Source organism: Thamnophis sirtalis, unplaced genomic scaffold (genome assembly GCF_051295495.1).
Source record: "Thamnophis sirtalis isolate CommonGarterSnake01/CBP01778 unplaced genomic scaffold, rThaSir2_p1.2 scaffold_9, whole genome shotgun sequence".
Lineage (NCBI taxonomy): Eukaryota > Metazoa > Chordata > Lepidosauria > Squamata > Natricidae > Thamnophis > Thamnophis sirtalis.
Genome location: NW_028261389.1, coordinates 15,708,406 through 15,725,538, shown reverse-complemented (window position 1 = coordinate 15,725,538; position 17,133 = coordinate 15,708,406). Strand labels below are relative to the sequence as shown.

Genomic DNA, 17,133 nt, shown 5'->3' with positions numbered 1-17,133 from the left:
GCCAAGAATTGCTGCAGTCACTAAGAGTCAAACACAACTTGAGGGTATCTTTTCCATTTTAAACAAAAAAATATATCATTCATCACTCGGAGCTTCCAACCTTGGATCGGTCATGACCCTTGCTATAGCTACTGGCAGTTTCCAGTTCCTGCCTATTCCATCTGCATCATGTAACAAAGTTAAAGTTAAAATTCTGTCCCTGTTCTAACATCCTCCTCCCATATCGAACATTCTATAAGCAAAATAAATTGGCAGGAGGAACTGTTATTCCTGAGAACAATCTGTCAGAGCTTCCTTGGATGCTAGAGAGGGTGTGTTTATCATACCTCTTTGCCATCTTGGAAATATTTTGGCTCACCGAAATCTATTGATAACTGCTTCATGTCTGTAGCTGGTTCAGTTTTGACTTCCAACAACAGCTATTTAGAAAGAAAGCACCTATGTTCTAATGGGACAGGACTCCTGCTTTCTCTTCTAATTTCTAATTTTCCCTTGTATTTATACACACCAACTCTATAATCGTGAAAAAAAAATTTAAAGTGGAAAGCAACATTTATTCAGCTATTAACATTAAATAGTGGAGATTATTCTAGATCGTTATTAATTCTGTAGTCACACTCATCAAGATATAAATGTGAGTTGGAATATTATAACACGTTCTCCTTCTCCTCCTCCTTCTTTTTCTTCTCCTCCTCCTCCTCCTCTTCCTCCTCCTCCTCCTCCTCTTCCTCTTCCTCTTCCTCTTCCTCTTCCTCTTCCTCTTCCTCTTCCTCTTCCTCCTCCTCCTCCTCCTCCTCCTCCTCCTCCTCCTCCTCCTCCTCCTCCTCCTCCTCCTCCTCCTCTTCTTCTTCTTCTTCTTCTTCTTCTTCTTCTTCTTCTTCTTCTTCTTCTTCCTCCTCCTCTTCCTCTTCTTCTTTTAAAGCCCTACATGGCCTAGGACCCGGATATCTGCGAGACCATCTTCTGCCACATACCTCCCAATGATCGATAAGATCACACAGGGTGGGCCTTCTCCGGGTGCCGTCAGCCAGACAATGTCGGCTGGCAACTACCCGGGGGAGGGCCTTCTCTGTAGCCACTCTGACCCTATGGAACGAACTACCCCCAGAGATCCGGACCCTACCCACTCTCATGGCCTTCCGAAAGGCTATTAAAACCTGGCTATTCCGACAGGCCTCGGGCTGTTGACCTCATGACTGAGCTCCAGCCCCGATTAGACTGCGTGTATGATGTGGTTTTTTAATCTGTCTTTCCTTGTTTTTTAACTTTTTACCTTTTAAATGTATTTGTTGTAAGCCACCCGGAGTCCTTCGGGATTGGGCGTCCTATAAATTCATTAAATCTAATCTAATCTAATCTAATCTTCTTCTTTTTTTTCTTTTTCTTCTTCTTCTTTTCTCTCTCTCTCTCTCTCTCACACACACACACACAAAACACACAGGAATCAGAAAGATATTTTTATCCATTCAGCATTCCTGCAAGGCAGGTTAAATTGTGAATAATTTTAACAGATTAACAGAGTTGGAAGGGACCTTGTAGGTCATTTAGTCTGCCCGTCTCTCCAAGCAGGACCCTACACCATTTCTGACAAATTTGCCAATTATTATCTATGAATGTTGCTGCTGAGCCAGGTTTTTTTATCTAGTGCTTCACAATTAAGTGCAACCTTTTCACTACCATATCATACTGTTTTCATTAGTGCAATTCTATATACTTACTGTTTGGGAGGAAATTCCATAGATAGTATTGGGCCTATTCCTACAGTGATCACTGAGCTTGTGGATCAGAAAGGTCAGCAGTTCGGCGGTTTGAATCCCGCACAACGGAGTGAGCTCCCGTTACTTATCCCAGCTTCTGCCAACATAGCGGTTTGAAAGCATGTAAAAATGCAAGTAGAAAAACAGGGAACAACTTTGGTAGGAAGGTAACAGCATTCTGTGCGCCTTTGGCGTTTAGTCATGCCGGCCCTATGACCATGGAGACGTCTTCGGACAGCGCTGGCTCTTCGGCTTTGAAACAGAGATGAGCATCGCCTCCTAGAGTCAGGAACAACTAGCACATATGTGTGTGGGGAGCCTTTACCTTTATCTTAGTGTGCAACAATTGTACTGCTTTGGCTGAAATATGCCCATCATCAGTCTTGTTTCTCACTCATGTATCTTCTTTCTAATCTCTTTAAATACTAACAAAAATGTTTTTCTCTTATATGGTTGCCTACAGTATTTTTATCATTAGTCTATTAGAATATATGGATTAAAGTGTATTGAATGTAGAATATTGAACCTCAATTCAGCAATTTGTTTTATTCAAGGGAGAGGTCATCCAAATTCATTTATCACCTTGGTAGTCCCAATACCCAAAAGTCTGTGTATGAATATCTTTTGAGAGAGGAATGGTGCCGTGATAATACACCGAGGATCGGTGGATGTAACAGATGGTGCCTTTCTTTTGAGATTATCACTCTGTCTGTTGTTAGCTGATATTTATTCAGGAACACTAAACCAAGGAGAACTGAAGGATATTTCTGTATTGGAAGAAACTGAAGAAATTATGGGAGGGGAGATGAAATACGTTTGAGCTATAACAGAAGGTGGGATTTGGTACAGCACTGTTCTGAATTTGGAATTCCCAGTATAGTCCTGGAGGGACCCACACTAGGCAAAGCTGTGTTTCCAGTAGAGACCAAAAGGACCTCTGGGTCCCTATCGGTTAACTCTTGTGACTTTGGTGATCTCTTCGCTTCCCCTCAGGTAGCCGAGAAACTGCCTTCGCCTACGCTGTCAGCGCTGCAGGAGTTGTGAACGCCATCAGCCGCGCCTGCCGCGAAGGAGAGCTCTCGACTTGTGGTTGCAGCCGGACAGCCCGACCCAAGGACCTGCCCCGGGACTGGCTTTGGGGTGGGTGTGGGGACAATGTGGAATATGGCTACCGGTTTGCCAAAGAGTTTGTGGATGCCAGAGAAAGGGAGAGGAACTATGCCAAGGGATCGGAAGAGCAGGCCCGGATACTCATGAACCTACAGAACAACGAGGCAGGGCGCAGGGTAAGATAACTTTAATTCTCTTCTATTTCTCTATAGATTAGCTTTCCCATCTCTGCGATCCTAGATGTATTTTACTGGAATTCCCTGGAATTCTATTTTACTGGAATTGGCCCAGGGGTGGGTTCTGGCTGGCACTACTGCCAATTTGCTTGTGTGTGTGCCACATGCACTTAATGTGCGCTGTGCACACATGCGCAGTACAATTTAAGTTATCCTGTGCATGCGCAGAACTGAAAAACAAGATGGTGGTCCCTATGGTGCCTCCTAGAGAACCATTTCAGGGGCGTGCCAGGCCTGGATCGCTGCCGGTTCCAGTGACCCAGGCCACCGAAACCACTATCAGTTTGGCCGAACCGGGCTGAACTGGTAGGAACTCATCACTGCTTTGGCACATCCAGTAGGGCACAGGTGTCAAACTCGCTGCGTCCTGTCGTCGTCACATGACATTTCACAATGTTTTCCCTATTTGTGGAGCTGGGGTGGGCGTGGCCTGTGCGTGACTCATCCGGCCCATAAGCTGCCAGTTTGACACCCCTGCAGTAGGGCCACTGAATGGCATTGCTTGTTCCATTGTTATCTTTCCATTGGTTATTTTAGGAGAGAAAAGAAAAAGATGTTGTTCCACTTCCCCTCATCCCAGCCCATGGAGGGAAAGTTCTGCATTTAAATTTTAAGGGCCTGGAGACTAAAACATATGAAGAACAGTTGCAGGAATTGTGTATGGCTTAGTCTAGAGAAAAAAAGGACTAGGGACGACATTATAGCAATTTTCCAATATTTGAGGGGTTGCCACAACGAATAGGGAGTCAACTTATTTTCCAAAGCACCAGAAGGTAGGGCAAGAAACAATGGATGGAAACTAAACCAGTTTATAATGCCTTGGAAAGGCCACACTTGGAATACTGCATCCAGTTTTGGTCGCCATGATGTAGAAAAGATGCGGAGACTCTGGAAAGAGTGCAGAGAAGAGCAACAAAGATGATTAGGGGACTGGAGGCTAAAACATATGAAGAACAGTTGCAGGAACTGGGTATGTCTAGTTTAATGAAAAGGAGGACTAGGGGAGACACGATAGCAGGGTTCCAATATCTCAGGGGTTGCCACAAAGAAGAGGGAGTCAAACTATTCTCCAAAGCACCTGAGGGTAGGACAAGAAGTAACGGGTGGAAACTAATCAAGGAGAGAAGCAACTTAGAACTAAGGAGAAATTTCCTGACAGTGAGAACAATTAATCAGTGGAACAGAAATTGCCTCCAGAAGTTGTGAATGCCCCAACACTGGTAATCTTTAAGAAGATGTTGGATAGCCATTTGTATTAAATGGTATAGGGTTTCCTGCCTAGGCAGGGGGTTGGACTAGAAGACCTCCAAGGTCCCTTCCAACTCTGCTATTGTATTGTATTGCATTGCATTGCATTGCATTGCATTGCATTGCATTGCATTGCATTGCATTGCATTGCATTGCATTGCATTGAATTGCACTGCACTGCACTGCACTGCAGTGTAATCAAGGAGAGAAGCAACCTGGAATGAAGGAGAATCTTCCTAACTGTGAGAACAATTGACCAGTGGAAAAGCTTGACTTCAGAAGTTGTAGGTGCTTCATCACTGGAGGTTTTTAAGACGAGACTAGACAGCCACCTGTCTAAAATGGAATAGGGTCTCCTGCTTGAGCAGAGGGTTGGACTAGAAGACCTCCAAGGTTCCTCCCAGCACTATTCTTTAAATAAATAAAAATCTCATTTGAGAATGCTAGGCTAGGATTTACTAACACGGAGCGTCTTCAACCCTTTAGCAGCATTTTTGATCCCCAACACGATCTTCCTAGAAACAATAGTTTCTGGGATGATGGACATACAAGACACACTGTCCCATTCTGCTTTCAAGGAAGGTCATCCATCAGGGATTGGAGAAAGGGTTGTCTCAGTTATAGACACCGTCCTGACCCCATCCCTGCTCCACTGCACTCAGAGATTCAACTTCTAGCTTTATTGCCCTGTTTGTTTATCTTTGACGGTTATCTCCACTTGTCTTTTCCTTCCCTCTGTCTCTTTCTCCTCTTGATTTCCGTTTTTTTTCCTTCTTTCCCATTAGCCCGAGCCTTATTGTTCCAAGGGACTCTTAGGCCCTGGCAGACATGCTGCATTATTTATCTACACAACATATAACAGGCCTCCAGCATCAGTCACTCAAACCCCATTGAAGCAGAGGAGAAGTTTGATTGATAAACTGTATAGTAATTCTTTACAAATTCGCTTGAGATTGCATCTCTTACGAGACAAGAACCCAAAAGGAATTTGAGGTGGGGAGGAACAGAAGGGCTGACATAAGCAAATCCCTTTGCCAGAACCTTGCAACTTGATACAAAGGGTTGGCTTTTTGAGTGCAAATGTCGTAGCTGCCTCTGGCGCCTCGGCTCTTGATCTATAGCTCAAATATCTTTACTCCCATTTTTTGGAAAGAAACTATGATAGAGGAGGAAACCATTTAGCTATTTATTCACTGAACATCTCTTTTAAGTCAGACACATAGAGCTGAGTATCTAGTAAACATACTGTTCTGAAGTAAGCCATATTGATTGCATTCAGGTTGTGATCTGAAATGAATTTAAGATTGTGGGGCAATCCCTTTATTTTTTTTGCAAATAACCATGGTGTTTCTGGAAGGATAGATGCTGCCGAAATTCCAGAGGCTTCCATAGCAAACCACGTCTCTGTTGCACATGCTCCAGAGGTGGGATTCACATACCTTCCCTACTGGTTCGCAAATGTGAGCACGCTCGTGCTTGCTTTGCTCGCATGCGCCTTGTCTGCGCATGCCTGTCTTCTGCGCATATGCAGTGCTCGCGCATTATGTCGGGGCACGTAGGCAGAGCCTCCCGAACCGGAGAGAACTGGCTGGATATCACCTCTGACATGCTTCCCTGTACCACTTAAGGCTGCAAAAAAAAATAATACATGCAGTTTTTAAACAGTGTCAATTCATCCATAATTTCAAAAATCATAGGAAGTTACTAGTTCCACTTTGGTCTGCAATAGTCTGGTCCCCACCTTGAATCTTGTGTTTAAACTGGACACTTAAAAAATGATTCGGGTAAATTGAAAGACGTTTAGGAAAAAAAAGCTGTAAGGACAATTGGAGAACTAGAGACAAAGTTCAGTGGAGAGAAATGGAAGGCACTGGATTTCTTTAGCTTTGAAAAGAAAAGATTGAGCGGGAAGGCAGATTTCAATTGGGTGTCAAGATTTTCGGAAGAGGAAGAGGAAATTGTAAGTGTAGAACCAATTACCCAGAGAGGTGTTGGGTTCCCACTATATATGTTCGAGTAAGGGTTAGACAGCCATCTATCAGAGATGCTTTATTTTACATTCTTGCACGCATCAAGAGGTTGATCTTGGTCACTTAAATAGCTTCTTGACAGTAAATTTGGTGTGCAGTTCTTTGAATTGCTAGCAGATTATTCTTTCTCCAACCTTAGAAGAGGAGTAGGATTCATATCAACCTTCAAGGCAGACCAGACTAGAAAATCAAAGTCATCCAGGTTAATATCACTTTTATTATAAAGTTAGAGTAACAGGATCTTGCAACTCGGAGTGCCTTTCCTACTCCCTTTATTTTCGTGAAACTTAAGGAGAGTATTGTTTGAGGCTTTCCTCAGGGTACAGTTTGGTCCCAGACTTAGGTTTCCTTTATCTGACTATTTTCTTGATAGTAGATCTTCCTTCTGTTCCTCAAGGTCACTCCTTCTTCCCATTACAATGCTCCTTAGTCTTAACATAATGCTCTTGGCTCTCCTTCATACAACACAGAGTCATTTTAGGGGAAGATATGCCACCATAAGAACTAAGAGACTGTTTAGTCTAGTGCAGGGATGTCAAACTCAATTTCATTGAGGGCCGCATCAGGTTTGTATTAGGCCACAGGAGGGCGTGGCTAGGGGTCATGGCCAGCTCAGGGTCACTCATGTTGCGGGCACCTGTGGTGCAAGGGTGGGTTCCTGTACCGGTTGGTACCGGTTTGCTTCACATGTGCTTTGCGTTGCTCGTGCATACGCAGTTGACTATAATTTGTTCTGCGCATGCGCAGAAATATGCCGGCAATGGCAAAAGAGACGGGGAACCAGTTTGGGAGCGTGGACAATCTGGGTTGCTGCCAGTTCTGCAACCCAGGCCAAATCACCACTACCAGTTCAGCTGAACTGGGCTGAACCGGGAGCAACTCACCTCTGCTGTGGTGGACCAAGCGCTCTGCCAACAAAAATGGGCTTCCGAGCTCCGTTTTCAGCTGTAACAGCTTCCTGCCAGTGAAACAAACTCTGTTTTCGCTGTCAGAGACACCACGGGCTGGTCCTTTGCTGTTTCCAGGACCTCAGCCTGGAGATCTGCCCCCCCCCCCCGGGCCTTGAGTTTGACACCCCTGGTCTAGAGATTCAAGTACTAAGCTAGAAACTCAGAGACTGAATTTTAGTTCTGCCTTAGGCATGAAAGGTAGCTGGGTGATTGTGAGCCAGTCAAGTTCTCTCTGCTTAACTCACCTTACAAAAGAGGTGGGGAAGGATGTCCCTTTTGTGACTTGTGGACTTCAACTCCCAGAATTCCTGAGCCAGCCACCCTTAGCCAGAGTGGAAGTCCACAAGTCATAAAGAGGCTCTCGGTCCCCATCTCTCTGCCTTACAGGGTTGGTATTGTGGGGAAAATACGAGGAGGAGGGAGGACGTTTATATATGTTCACCACCTTGAGTTATTTATTTTTTTAAAAATAATAATGAAGGCAGGTTAATAAATCAAAATCAAAATAAATAAATCTAGTTTAGTTTTCACCTTCAGTTGTCAGAAGATCCAATGGATGCTAGAGTAAATCACCATGAATCTTACTTGTAGTTTGATGCTAAATTATTCTTTTGTTCTTTGGACACCACAAGAGCACAGTAGCTGAGATAAGTAAACTTGCTTTGCCTACTTGAAAGTTTTGTGTATCATGCTCATGTCAGTGTAACAAAGAATTAATAATTTGCTGGACCTAACAGGAAAAGCAGGGAAAAATAATTACCGTATTTTTCAGAGTATAAGACGCACCAAGATTTTGAAGAAAAACGTTTTTGCAATCTGCAGACCTACCCCCCCCCCAAAAGGGCATGCATAGCCTTTAGGAGGCTTTCAGAGTGCTCCTGGGGGGTGGGGGTGGGCAAAAACGAGCATAAAATCTTTTTTTTTTGTTTATTTTTGCCCTCCCCAACCCCCAGGAGCACTCTGAAAGCCTCCTAAAGGCTATGCATGGCCATTTTTGCAAAGGGGCGGAGTTTCAGAGGCAAAAAATGCTGTATTCAGTGTATAAGACGCACCCAGATTTTTGCCCTCTTTTTTGAGGGAAACAGGTGCATCTTATATCCTGAAAAATACGGTAATGGGTGGATCATATCCATCCTTTTAATCTATATAGCAAAGAGGGATTTTTTGGTGGGGGGAATAGAATAAGAACCATATTACACTTGAGAAACACTGCTGTATACTAATATTGTTGTATGTACAAGAGTTGCTGATTGTAAAATGGCAAGGGTATGATGTATTGTACATGCTTAAAGGTCTGAAAGCAAACAAAGTTAAAAGACCAAGGCTGCAAACAGCACTGAATTAAAATCAATATATAAATCCAAGTAGGAAATGCATCAGCTTAGAGTTTGTAAAAATAACAATCCCTAATAATTATCAGCCTCTCATAAGTCTCTTAAAACACCTAAAAAGAGGCATCTGGATTAAGGAAAGAAGAGGAGGACTGTTGTGTGAATTTTTCTTGGAAAGACATTGTTAAGGAGTTAAACTGCAGCTGAAAATGTATGATTTTTAACTACACCTATTAAACCTGGGAGTGATAGGCATGTTTTGTGAATTGGGACTTTTCCGCTGGCGAAGAATTTTGGCTGATATGGATCTGGAAAAGCCCCAAGTCAGAAGACTTTTTTTTTTGTATCAGTAATCTGATTCCTAGCAATTGAGGATTTTGAAAGAGGGAACAAGGTTCTTGAATGAATCCTGTTCATAATATTTCAGAATATTGTTTGGCATTTGTCTGCTACATTATCAGTGTAATGAAATAATAAGTCTTACCTTTCCTGATATACTTAGGACAATGTACCCATGTGTAGTTTTTGGCTTAGGACTGTAATAGAGCCTGCCCATTACGTGACCCGTCAAAATCGCGGAGGACAAAATCGGGCTCGACGAAAGCGCGCATGTGACGTCATCACAGCGCGACGAAAAAAATTAAAAATTAAAATAAAATTAAAATTAAAGCAAGCCGATTCACATAAAGGTAAGGGTTAGGTTTAGGGTTAGGGTTAGGGTTAGGTTAAGGGTTAGGGTTAGGTTTAGAGCGTTAGCGTTAGGTTTAGCGTTAGGTTAAGTGTTAGCGTTAGGTTTAGCGTTACGTTAACGGTTAGGTTTAGGGTTAGATTTATGGTTAGGTTAAGGGTTAGGTTTAGAGTTAGGTTTAGGGTTAGGTTTGGGGGGGTTAGGGTAAGGTTTTAGCTTTATTTTTACATTTTTCGATCGCTGTGATGACGTCAAATGCGCGCTTTCGTCGAGCGCGATTTTGTCCTCCGCGATTTTGTGGTGGAACCGCCCATTACAGTGTTAAGTTGTAATAGTTGTAAACCAGGTCACCCACACGACCGACCTGATTTTACAACCTTTCGGTGGTGGTCATTAAGTGAGTGTGGCAGTCGTTAAGTGAATCCATTGTTCACTATGGGTCTTTTTTGTGTGTGTGCCAGAAACCAAAAGTAAATGCTTTTGGTTTTTAGTACAAATGTCATAAGACATGGTCACCTGTCTGCAGGACACTGCAAATGGCTCTGAATGTGAGCTGGTTGTCATGCACACAACATGTGGTCATGTGACTAAAAGAGAGAAACAGCTGTTGGAAGTTTGGAATCAGGTCTTAGCAATAGCAATAGACTTATATACCGCTTCATAGGGCTTTCAGCCCTCTCTAAGCGGTTTACAGAGTCAGCATATCACCCCCACAGTCTGGGTCCTCATTTCACCCACCTCGGAAGGATGGAAGGCTGAGTCAACCTTGAGCCCGTGAGATTTGAACCGCCAAACTGCAGATAGCAGTCAGCTGAAGTGGCCTGCAGTACTGCACTCTAACCACTGCGCCACCTCGGCTCTTAAGAAGAAGTCCTGAGGAGTCTCTCATACATTTGTGAGATTCCCTGGGGATTTTGTGCACGGAAAATTAATCAGATCTGTAGAGATTCTCAGTCATCCAGGTCCTGGTTGTCCCAAAGGTGCTTTTTCAGGAGGCAACTGGACTTTCTTGTTTTTTTTTTCCTTTTGAAGATGTTTTGCTTCTCATCCAAGAAGCTTCTTCAGCTCTTCCCCACTATCCTGTCAGAGCTGAAGAAGCTTCTTGGATGAGAAGCAAAACGTCTTCAAAAGAAAAAAACAAGAATGTCCAGTTGCCTCCTGAAAAAGCACCTTTGGGACATTAATCAGATTCATTTCTGCTTAGCTTCAATAGAATTTTGATGCCACACTCTCTGACAACTTATCTATGCATTCCCCACATCTTCTATGTAAAGAACTTAAAAAAATTCGAGCATGATTACATCCTCTGTAAAGATGTCACTATCAAAACATTTTCAGTCTTAATATACGGGCAATGGCAGGCTGTAATTAATGGACACAGGGCAGGCTGTATATTTAATGGGCACAGGGCAGGCTGTATATGTTATTCAATGGGCAATGGCAGGCTGTAATTAATGGACACAGGGCAGGTTGTATATTCAATGGTCACAGGCAGGACACTGGTAGAATGTATATTATGAGCCCTAACACAGGCTGATGGCAGTGAAGACAGCGCTTTGTATGAGTTTTGAAGGATTTTAACTCTTGTGTTTTAGCTTGGTTGCTGAATGAGCTAAGGTTTTTGTACTTTTAAAGTTATTGTTGATACCATATTGTTTTTATTGACCCTCTTTTCCACTTACAGAGCTAGTTTACTGTTTTTCTTTGAAATAAATATTCAAAAACATTATTGGTATCTATTTTTATTTTTGAAATTTACCGGTAGCTGCTGCATTTCCCACCCTAGGCTTATACTCGAGTCAATAACTTTTCCAGTTTTTTGTGGTAAAATTAGGTGCCTCGGCTTATATTCGGGTCGACCTATACTCGAGTATATATGGTAGTTTTTAATTTGCCGTGCACAACATAGGAAGAGGGCATTTCAAGACAGGATGTATAATTATTGTGCATTCATATTTACATACAAAATGTTCATCAAGGCTTTTCCGTAGATGTTGAATTGCTTATTATCAGGTTAACTTTCAATATATACATGCAAGTCACAACCATCCCATACATTTTAGAATGCCCAAGCATTGAAATGATGCGCAGCAATAAATAAATAAAATCTACAGCAACAAACCTATTATTTGTTAATAAGCTATAGGTAGCTTCAGCTTTGATGACCATGCCTGTGAATGTCTATACCTATATTTCCAAATAAGTATTCATCTGATTGATACACAACATTTTTAGATGCACTTTTATTAGAAATATTTTATTAGAACTTTTATTAGAAATATTTTTTTCTAATTTTTTAAAATGTATTATTAGGTAATAAAGTAGGGGTGTTCAACCGTGGCAACTTTAAGACTTGTGGACTTCAACTCCCAGAATTCCTGTGTGGAATACATGCTGGCTGAGGAGTTCTGGGAATTGAAGTCCACAAGTCTTAAAAGTTGCCAAGGTTGGACAGCCCTGTTATAATGTAATAATGGGAAAAGGAATTGATTGGCCACCAGGTGGCGAACAAGATGCAAATTGCCTTCTCTACAATAATGTTGATTACAATTGTATATTTGAAACTCGGGACTTGATATGAAGGCAGGATGACTCAGCCTGAATTCCGCCTACTTCCTAAAAAATGCACATGGAAGGGCGAACCCGAAGTACAAAAACAATGTTGAAATTCCTCACAGAGTTTCATGTCGGTTGGCTGATCAGTTTGGACAGTGGTGAGGTTTGGGCCTAAAGACAGAGCACCTAGAAACAGATAGTAAAAACAATAAAAAGGATTCTTTGTGACTGGGTTGCATGGTCTTGATCAAGAGTCTCAAAAACTGTCAACCCTCTGAGATCAGGAACAGATATCATAAGAAACAGTCAGCCCAACCGGTTGGTTGGCTGGTTGCATGCCCACGCCATCCGCACATGAGTGTGTGTGCGCACGGCATCAAAAACAGGGCTAAATAGCACAGCACTGGGGCAGGCCTACCCACAGGTCGCAACTACCGGTTCGCCTGAACCAGTCTTAACCGACAGCAGCCCACCACTGGTTCATCCCTTTAAAGCAGTCCACACAAGAAATCCAAACCATGAGTACTGACATGACTTTTATTCTAAGGTTAAGTAACAGTTTGTTGTTGTTAGTTGCGAAGTTGTGTCTGACCCATCGCGACCCCATGGACAATGTTCCTCCAGGCCTTACTGTCCTCTATCATCCTCTGGAGTCCATTTAAGATCACGCCTACTGCTCCGGTGACTCCATCCATCCATCTCATTCTCTGTCGTCCCCTTCTTTTGCCATCAATCTTTCCCAGCATTAGGCTCTTCTCCAGTAAGTCCTTCCTTCTCATTAGGTGGCCAAAGTATTTGAGTTTCATCTTCAGGATCTGGCATTCTAAAGAGCAGTCAGCGTTGATCTCCTTTAGGACTGACCGGTTGGATGGCCTTGCAGTCCAAGGGACTTGCAGGAGTCTTCTCCAGCACCACAATTCAAAGGCTTCAATTCTTTGGCGCTCAGCCTTTCCCCTCCCTTACTTTTATTTTCCAGAAAACTAAGGAGGTCCCTTCTGACATGGTTCTTGTACTGCCTTTTTCTATGGCTGACATACCTTTTGCAGGAGAGTTGCCTGTGACTCTTCTCCTGTCTTCCGAGGTCATTTTACCTTATATCAGAGAGAGTCAAGGAGGGGCAGTGTTATGCTTTCTTGTTTTCCAGGGCTGAGCTCATATTTTGCTAATAGCCTCAGTGAACCTTTCCAAGGTCATCTCAGTACTCCTCTCATAAAACTCTGCAGCTGACATTTCTTGCTAGAGAAACACTGAATTAAGGACAAAAAGAGACCCCTTTCTTGAGAAGCGGAAGCCCTATCTCTCCTGTTTCTAGAACAATTCTGTCCTGGAACTGATTGCCTCCAAATTACTCTGAGCCCAAAAAACTGGTGCTTAGCACTCTCTTCACTGGAGCATAGGTACTGAAAGGCAATTTAGAGTTTTGCACTAAAGGACTGAGGGATGTGATGGCTCAGTGGCTAAGATGCTGAGCTTGTCAATCAGAAAGATCGGCAGTTCGGTGATTCAAATCCCTAGTGCTGCATAATGGAGTGAGCTCCCATTACTTGTCCCAGCTTCTGCCAACCTAGCAGTTCGAAAGCATGTAAAAATGCAAGTAGAAAAATAGGAACCACCTTTGGTGGGAAGGTAACAGCGTTTCGTGCACCTTTGGCATTTAGTCATGCTGGCCAGATGACCACGGAGACGTCTTCGGACAGCGGTGGCTCTTCGGCTTTGAAACGGAGATAAGCACCGCCCCCTAGTGTTGGGAATGACTAGCACATATGTGCAAGGGGTACCTTTACCTTTATAAAGAACTGTTCAATAAATACAAAATCTTCTATAATTATCAAAGGATCTGAGTATCTCAGGGAGATTTATGGAGATAAAATTGATCTCCAAGACAAAAATCTACCAGAATACAAAAGTTGGGTAGAGATTTAGCGTACTGTGAAATACTTAGACGAGAATTGAAAAATGCAGATTCAAGTCTTCAGTTGGCAACACATATCAAAAGGTAGTCCTGGATCAGATATAGGTGGTCCTTGACTTATGACCATAATGATGAAGTCTGGCCATCTTTGGTAAGTCACTATTATGTGACTGACCTTAATTTACAACCTTTCTTTTGCAGCAGTCATTAAACAGATGTGGTTGTAAAGTGGCTGCCATAGTCATTAAGTTCACTATGGATGTGGTTTTGCCAAAAACTGCAAATAAATGCCAGTTTTGGGCAAAACTATCATAAAACATGGCCACGTGACCACAGGATACTGCAAATCACGGGGGAAGGGGGGGCAAGTTTCCACCTGATCTTCAGACCTTTGAATCCTGCATGTAATTAGCCTCCCTCCTGTAGATCTATTGTAACTTTGACTGGTAGCTAAGCGACCGGACATAAATCAAGGATATCTGTACTCCCTCTCGGCACAACTACCCAGAGAGCATCCTGTATATCAAAGCAAGCAATTTGCAGCTTTAGAGACACATTTGGCCTTTGGCTTGCTCTGTGGGTTTCAATGGCCATTAAAAAAAACAACTCTGTAAGCATACACTTATTGAAGAAAATGGGAACATCCCATCCTGTACTCTGTTAAAAACACGATCCTGTAAAAATGAAGTAGAGAAATGCATAAATTAGACAGGAGAAGCTGCATATACATCTTTTAGTGGTTTAGAGGAAAATAAAGGATGAGCTCTAAATATCATAAAACAAATATTATGGAAAGCCTGCAGTATTTTCTACACTCACCCACTCAGCACAATGGAAGTGTCTTCCACATCAGTAACAGTGGTGGGATTCAAACATTTTTACTACCAGTTCTGTGGGCGTGGCTTTGTGGGCATGGTGTGGCTTTGTGGGTGTGGCAGGGGAAGGATACTGCAAAATTCTCATTCCCTCCCCTAACCTGTTTTTCAGCTCCTTCTCCTGTTCAGGGCAACAAAGGAAGATCAGCTGGGAGGCTGGGAGGCAGTGGGCGGGGCCAGCCTGCGTCGGTTCTCCAAACTATTCAAAGTTTCTGCTACTGGTTCTCCAGAACCTGTCAGAACTGGCTGGACACCACCTTTGATCAGCAAGTGTACTATGTCGTTAGGTCGTCCCGCTTTTAGGTGTTTCATTGACCCAATGGGTTTTCTCTTCCGCAGGCGGTGTACAAGCTGGCTGATGTGGCTTGCAAGTGTCACGGAGTCTCAGGGTCCTGCAGCCTCAAGACGTGCTGGCTGCAGCTGGCCGACTTCCGCAAAGTGGGGGAGTTTCTGAAGGAGAAATACGACAGCGCTGCCGCCATGAGAATCGGCCGCAAAGGCAAGCTGGAGCTAGTGAACAACCGCTTCAATTCACCCACCCCTGAGGACCTGGTCTACATTGACTCCAGTCCGGATTATTGCCTGCGTAATGAGACGACTGGCTCCCTGGGCACAAAAGGGCGGTTGTGTAATAAGACTTCGGAGGGCATGGATGGATGCGAGCTGATGTGTTGCGGCCGGGGCTATGACCAGTTCAAGAGTGTGCAAGTTGAGCGTTGCCACTGCAAGTTCCATTGGTGCTGTTACGTCAAGTGTAAAAAGTGCACAGAGATTGTCGACCAGTATGTCTGTAAATGAAAGGCCCACGAGACCTACAAATCTATATGATAATAAATCTATATAAATCTATTTTATATATATTTGTATAAATAAATAGAGGAAGATGTTGATGTTGTTGATGATGGCGATGTAATAATTATAATTAAAGAAGCTTATTTAAGAGACTGAAATGCTTCCACTAAGACAACCGATGGGTCACAGTGCTCCTTTTTAAATTATTTAGTCATGGAGCAAGGAAAAGGAAGGAAAAAAGACCAGGGATGGGATTTCTGTACTTGTTCTCTTCAAACGACTCAGCCAGAATAAATGAGAAACATGAGGAATGGGGCTGGCTCCAGATTCTTTGCCACAGAAGCAGTGAGAACGGGGATGGTACTAATGGCGGAGATGTTCCTTCTGCTAACTGATGGCTGAAATTCAAAGAAGCTACATGTGTCTTGAGGGCACAGCCAAAGAAAGCGCTTTGGAAGCTCAGATGGATTTCCAAAAGGACGGGAAACAGTTCTCTTTGCTTAACAACACACCAGACTTTCCTCCCGCCAAAAGTCAATTTTTAATACCGAAGACCAATTTCCAAGTAAGAATCCATGCAAGACTGTCGCCTAAGAACCTGGGTTCTACAGCAAAGATTTGAAACAAAACCTTTACCTTTGTCCTAAAATGTGCTGCTGTGTCCTTGTCTCATGGGGGGGTGGGAGAGAAACCCCCTTGCATCTGGTTTTTCTACCTTTTGTGGAATCGGGCGGGTGGGAAAGAGGTTTGAATATAGAATTCTATAAAGCTCTGAAAAAAAATCCATGCTGTCACAGTAGAATCTTTTTCTTCAGTTGGTTGATCTGGTTTTTGCTTGTAGAGAAAACACCTGCCAGGTTGCTTCTTGTGGATGGAGAAGAGACGTTATTCTGCCCAAGTGCCTTTGAACTTTTTTTTTAAAAAGACAGATATACGTATGCAAGATTCTACAAGTACGCCAAGCGCTACATGGATGTGAATTTGAATAGCCATGGAGGGTGGGGGGGTGGGGAGCAGTTCTTTTGTTTCCCGGTATCCAAGATGTACAGTTACTTTTTAATATTAAATAATCCCTTGTTTTTGCCCTCTCCCTTGTTTTTGTGAGTATATTTATTACCTGTTGCTGCTAATGCATTTCATACCAAAGGGCTTTCTGCCAAGCTAAACTTCTTCCTGAATTAAAACTTTATTAATTTCCAACCTGATTCTCATGTTCTGTTTTGAGATGGTAAAATCACCAGAAATATTTTTTTAAGTTAAAATTCCTTACACGGTGATAGGTAGGTGGGTAGGTAGGTAGGTAGGTAGGTAGGTAGGTAGGTAGGTAGGTAGGTAGATAGATGATAGATAGATAGATAGATAGATAGATAGATAGATAGATAGATAGATAGATAGATAGATAGATAGATGATAGATAGATGATAGATGATAGATAGATGATAGATTTAGATAGATAGATAGATAGATAGATAGATAGATAGATAGATAGATAGACGATAGATAGATAGATGATAGATAGATAGATGATAGATAGATGATAGATGATAGATAGATGATAGATTTAGATAGATAGATAGATAGATAGATAGACGATAGATAGATAGATGATAGATAGATAGATGATAGATAGATAGATAGATAGATAATA

The 17,133-nt window shown here is 42.7% G+C and overlaps 1 protein-coding gene across 1 annotated transcript in view; it reads left to right on the top strand.

The window, feature by feature from the left end:
* The window catches only part of WNT5B (Wnt family member 5B), a 128,416-nt gene extending 112,015 nt beyond the window's left edge, over window positions 1–16,401 (top strand). The window contains exons 4-5 of the mRNA XM_087722905.1: window positions 2,751–3,043; window positions 15,033–16,401. Of these exons, the coding sequence (XP_087579031.1) occupies window positions 2,751–3,043; window positions 15,033–15,491 (752 nt within the window). The 3' untranslated portion in view covers window positions 15,492–16,401. The remainder of the gene's footprint in view (window positions 1–2,750; window positions 3,044–15,032) is intronic.
* Window positions 16,402–17,133: the final 732 nt, after the last annotated feature.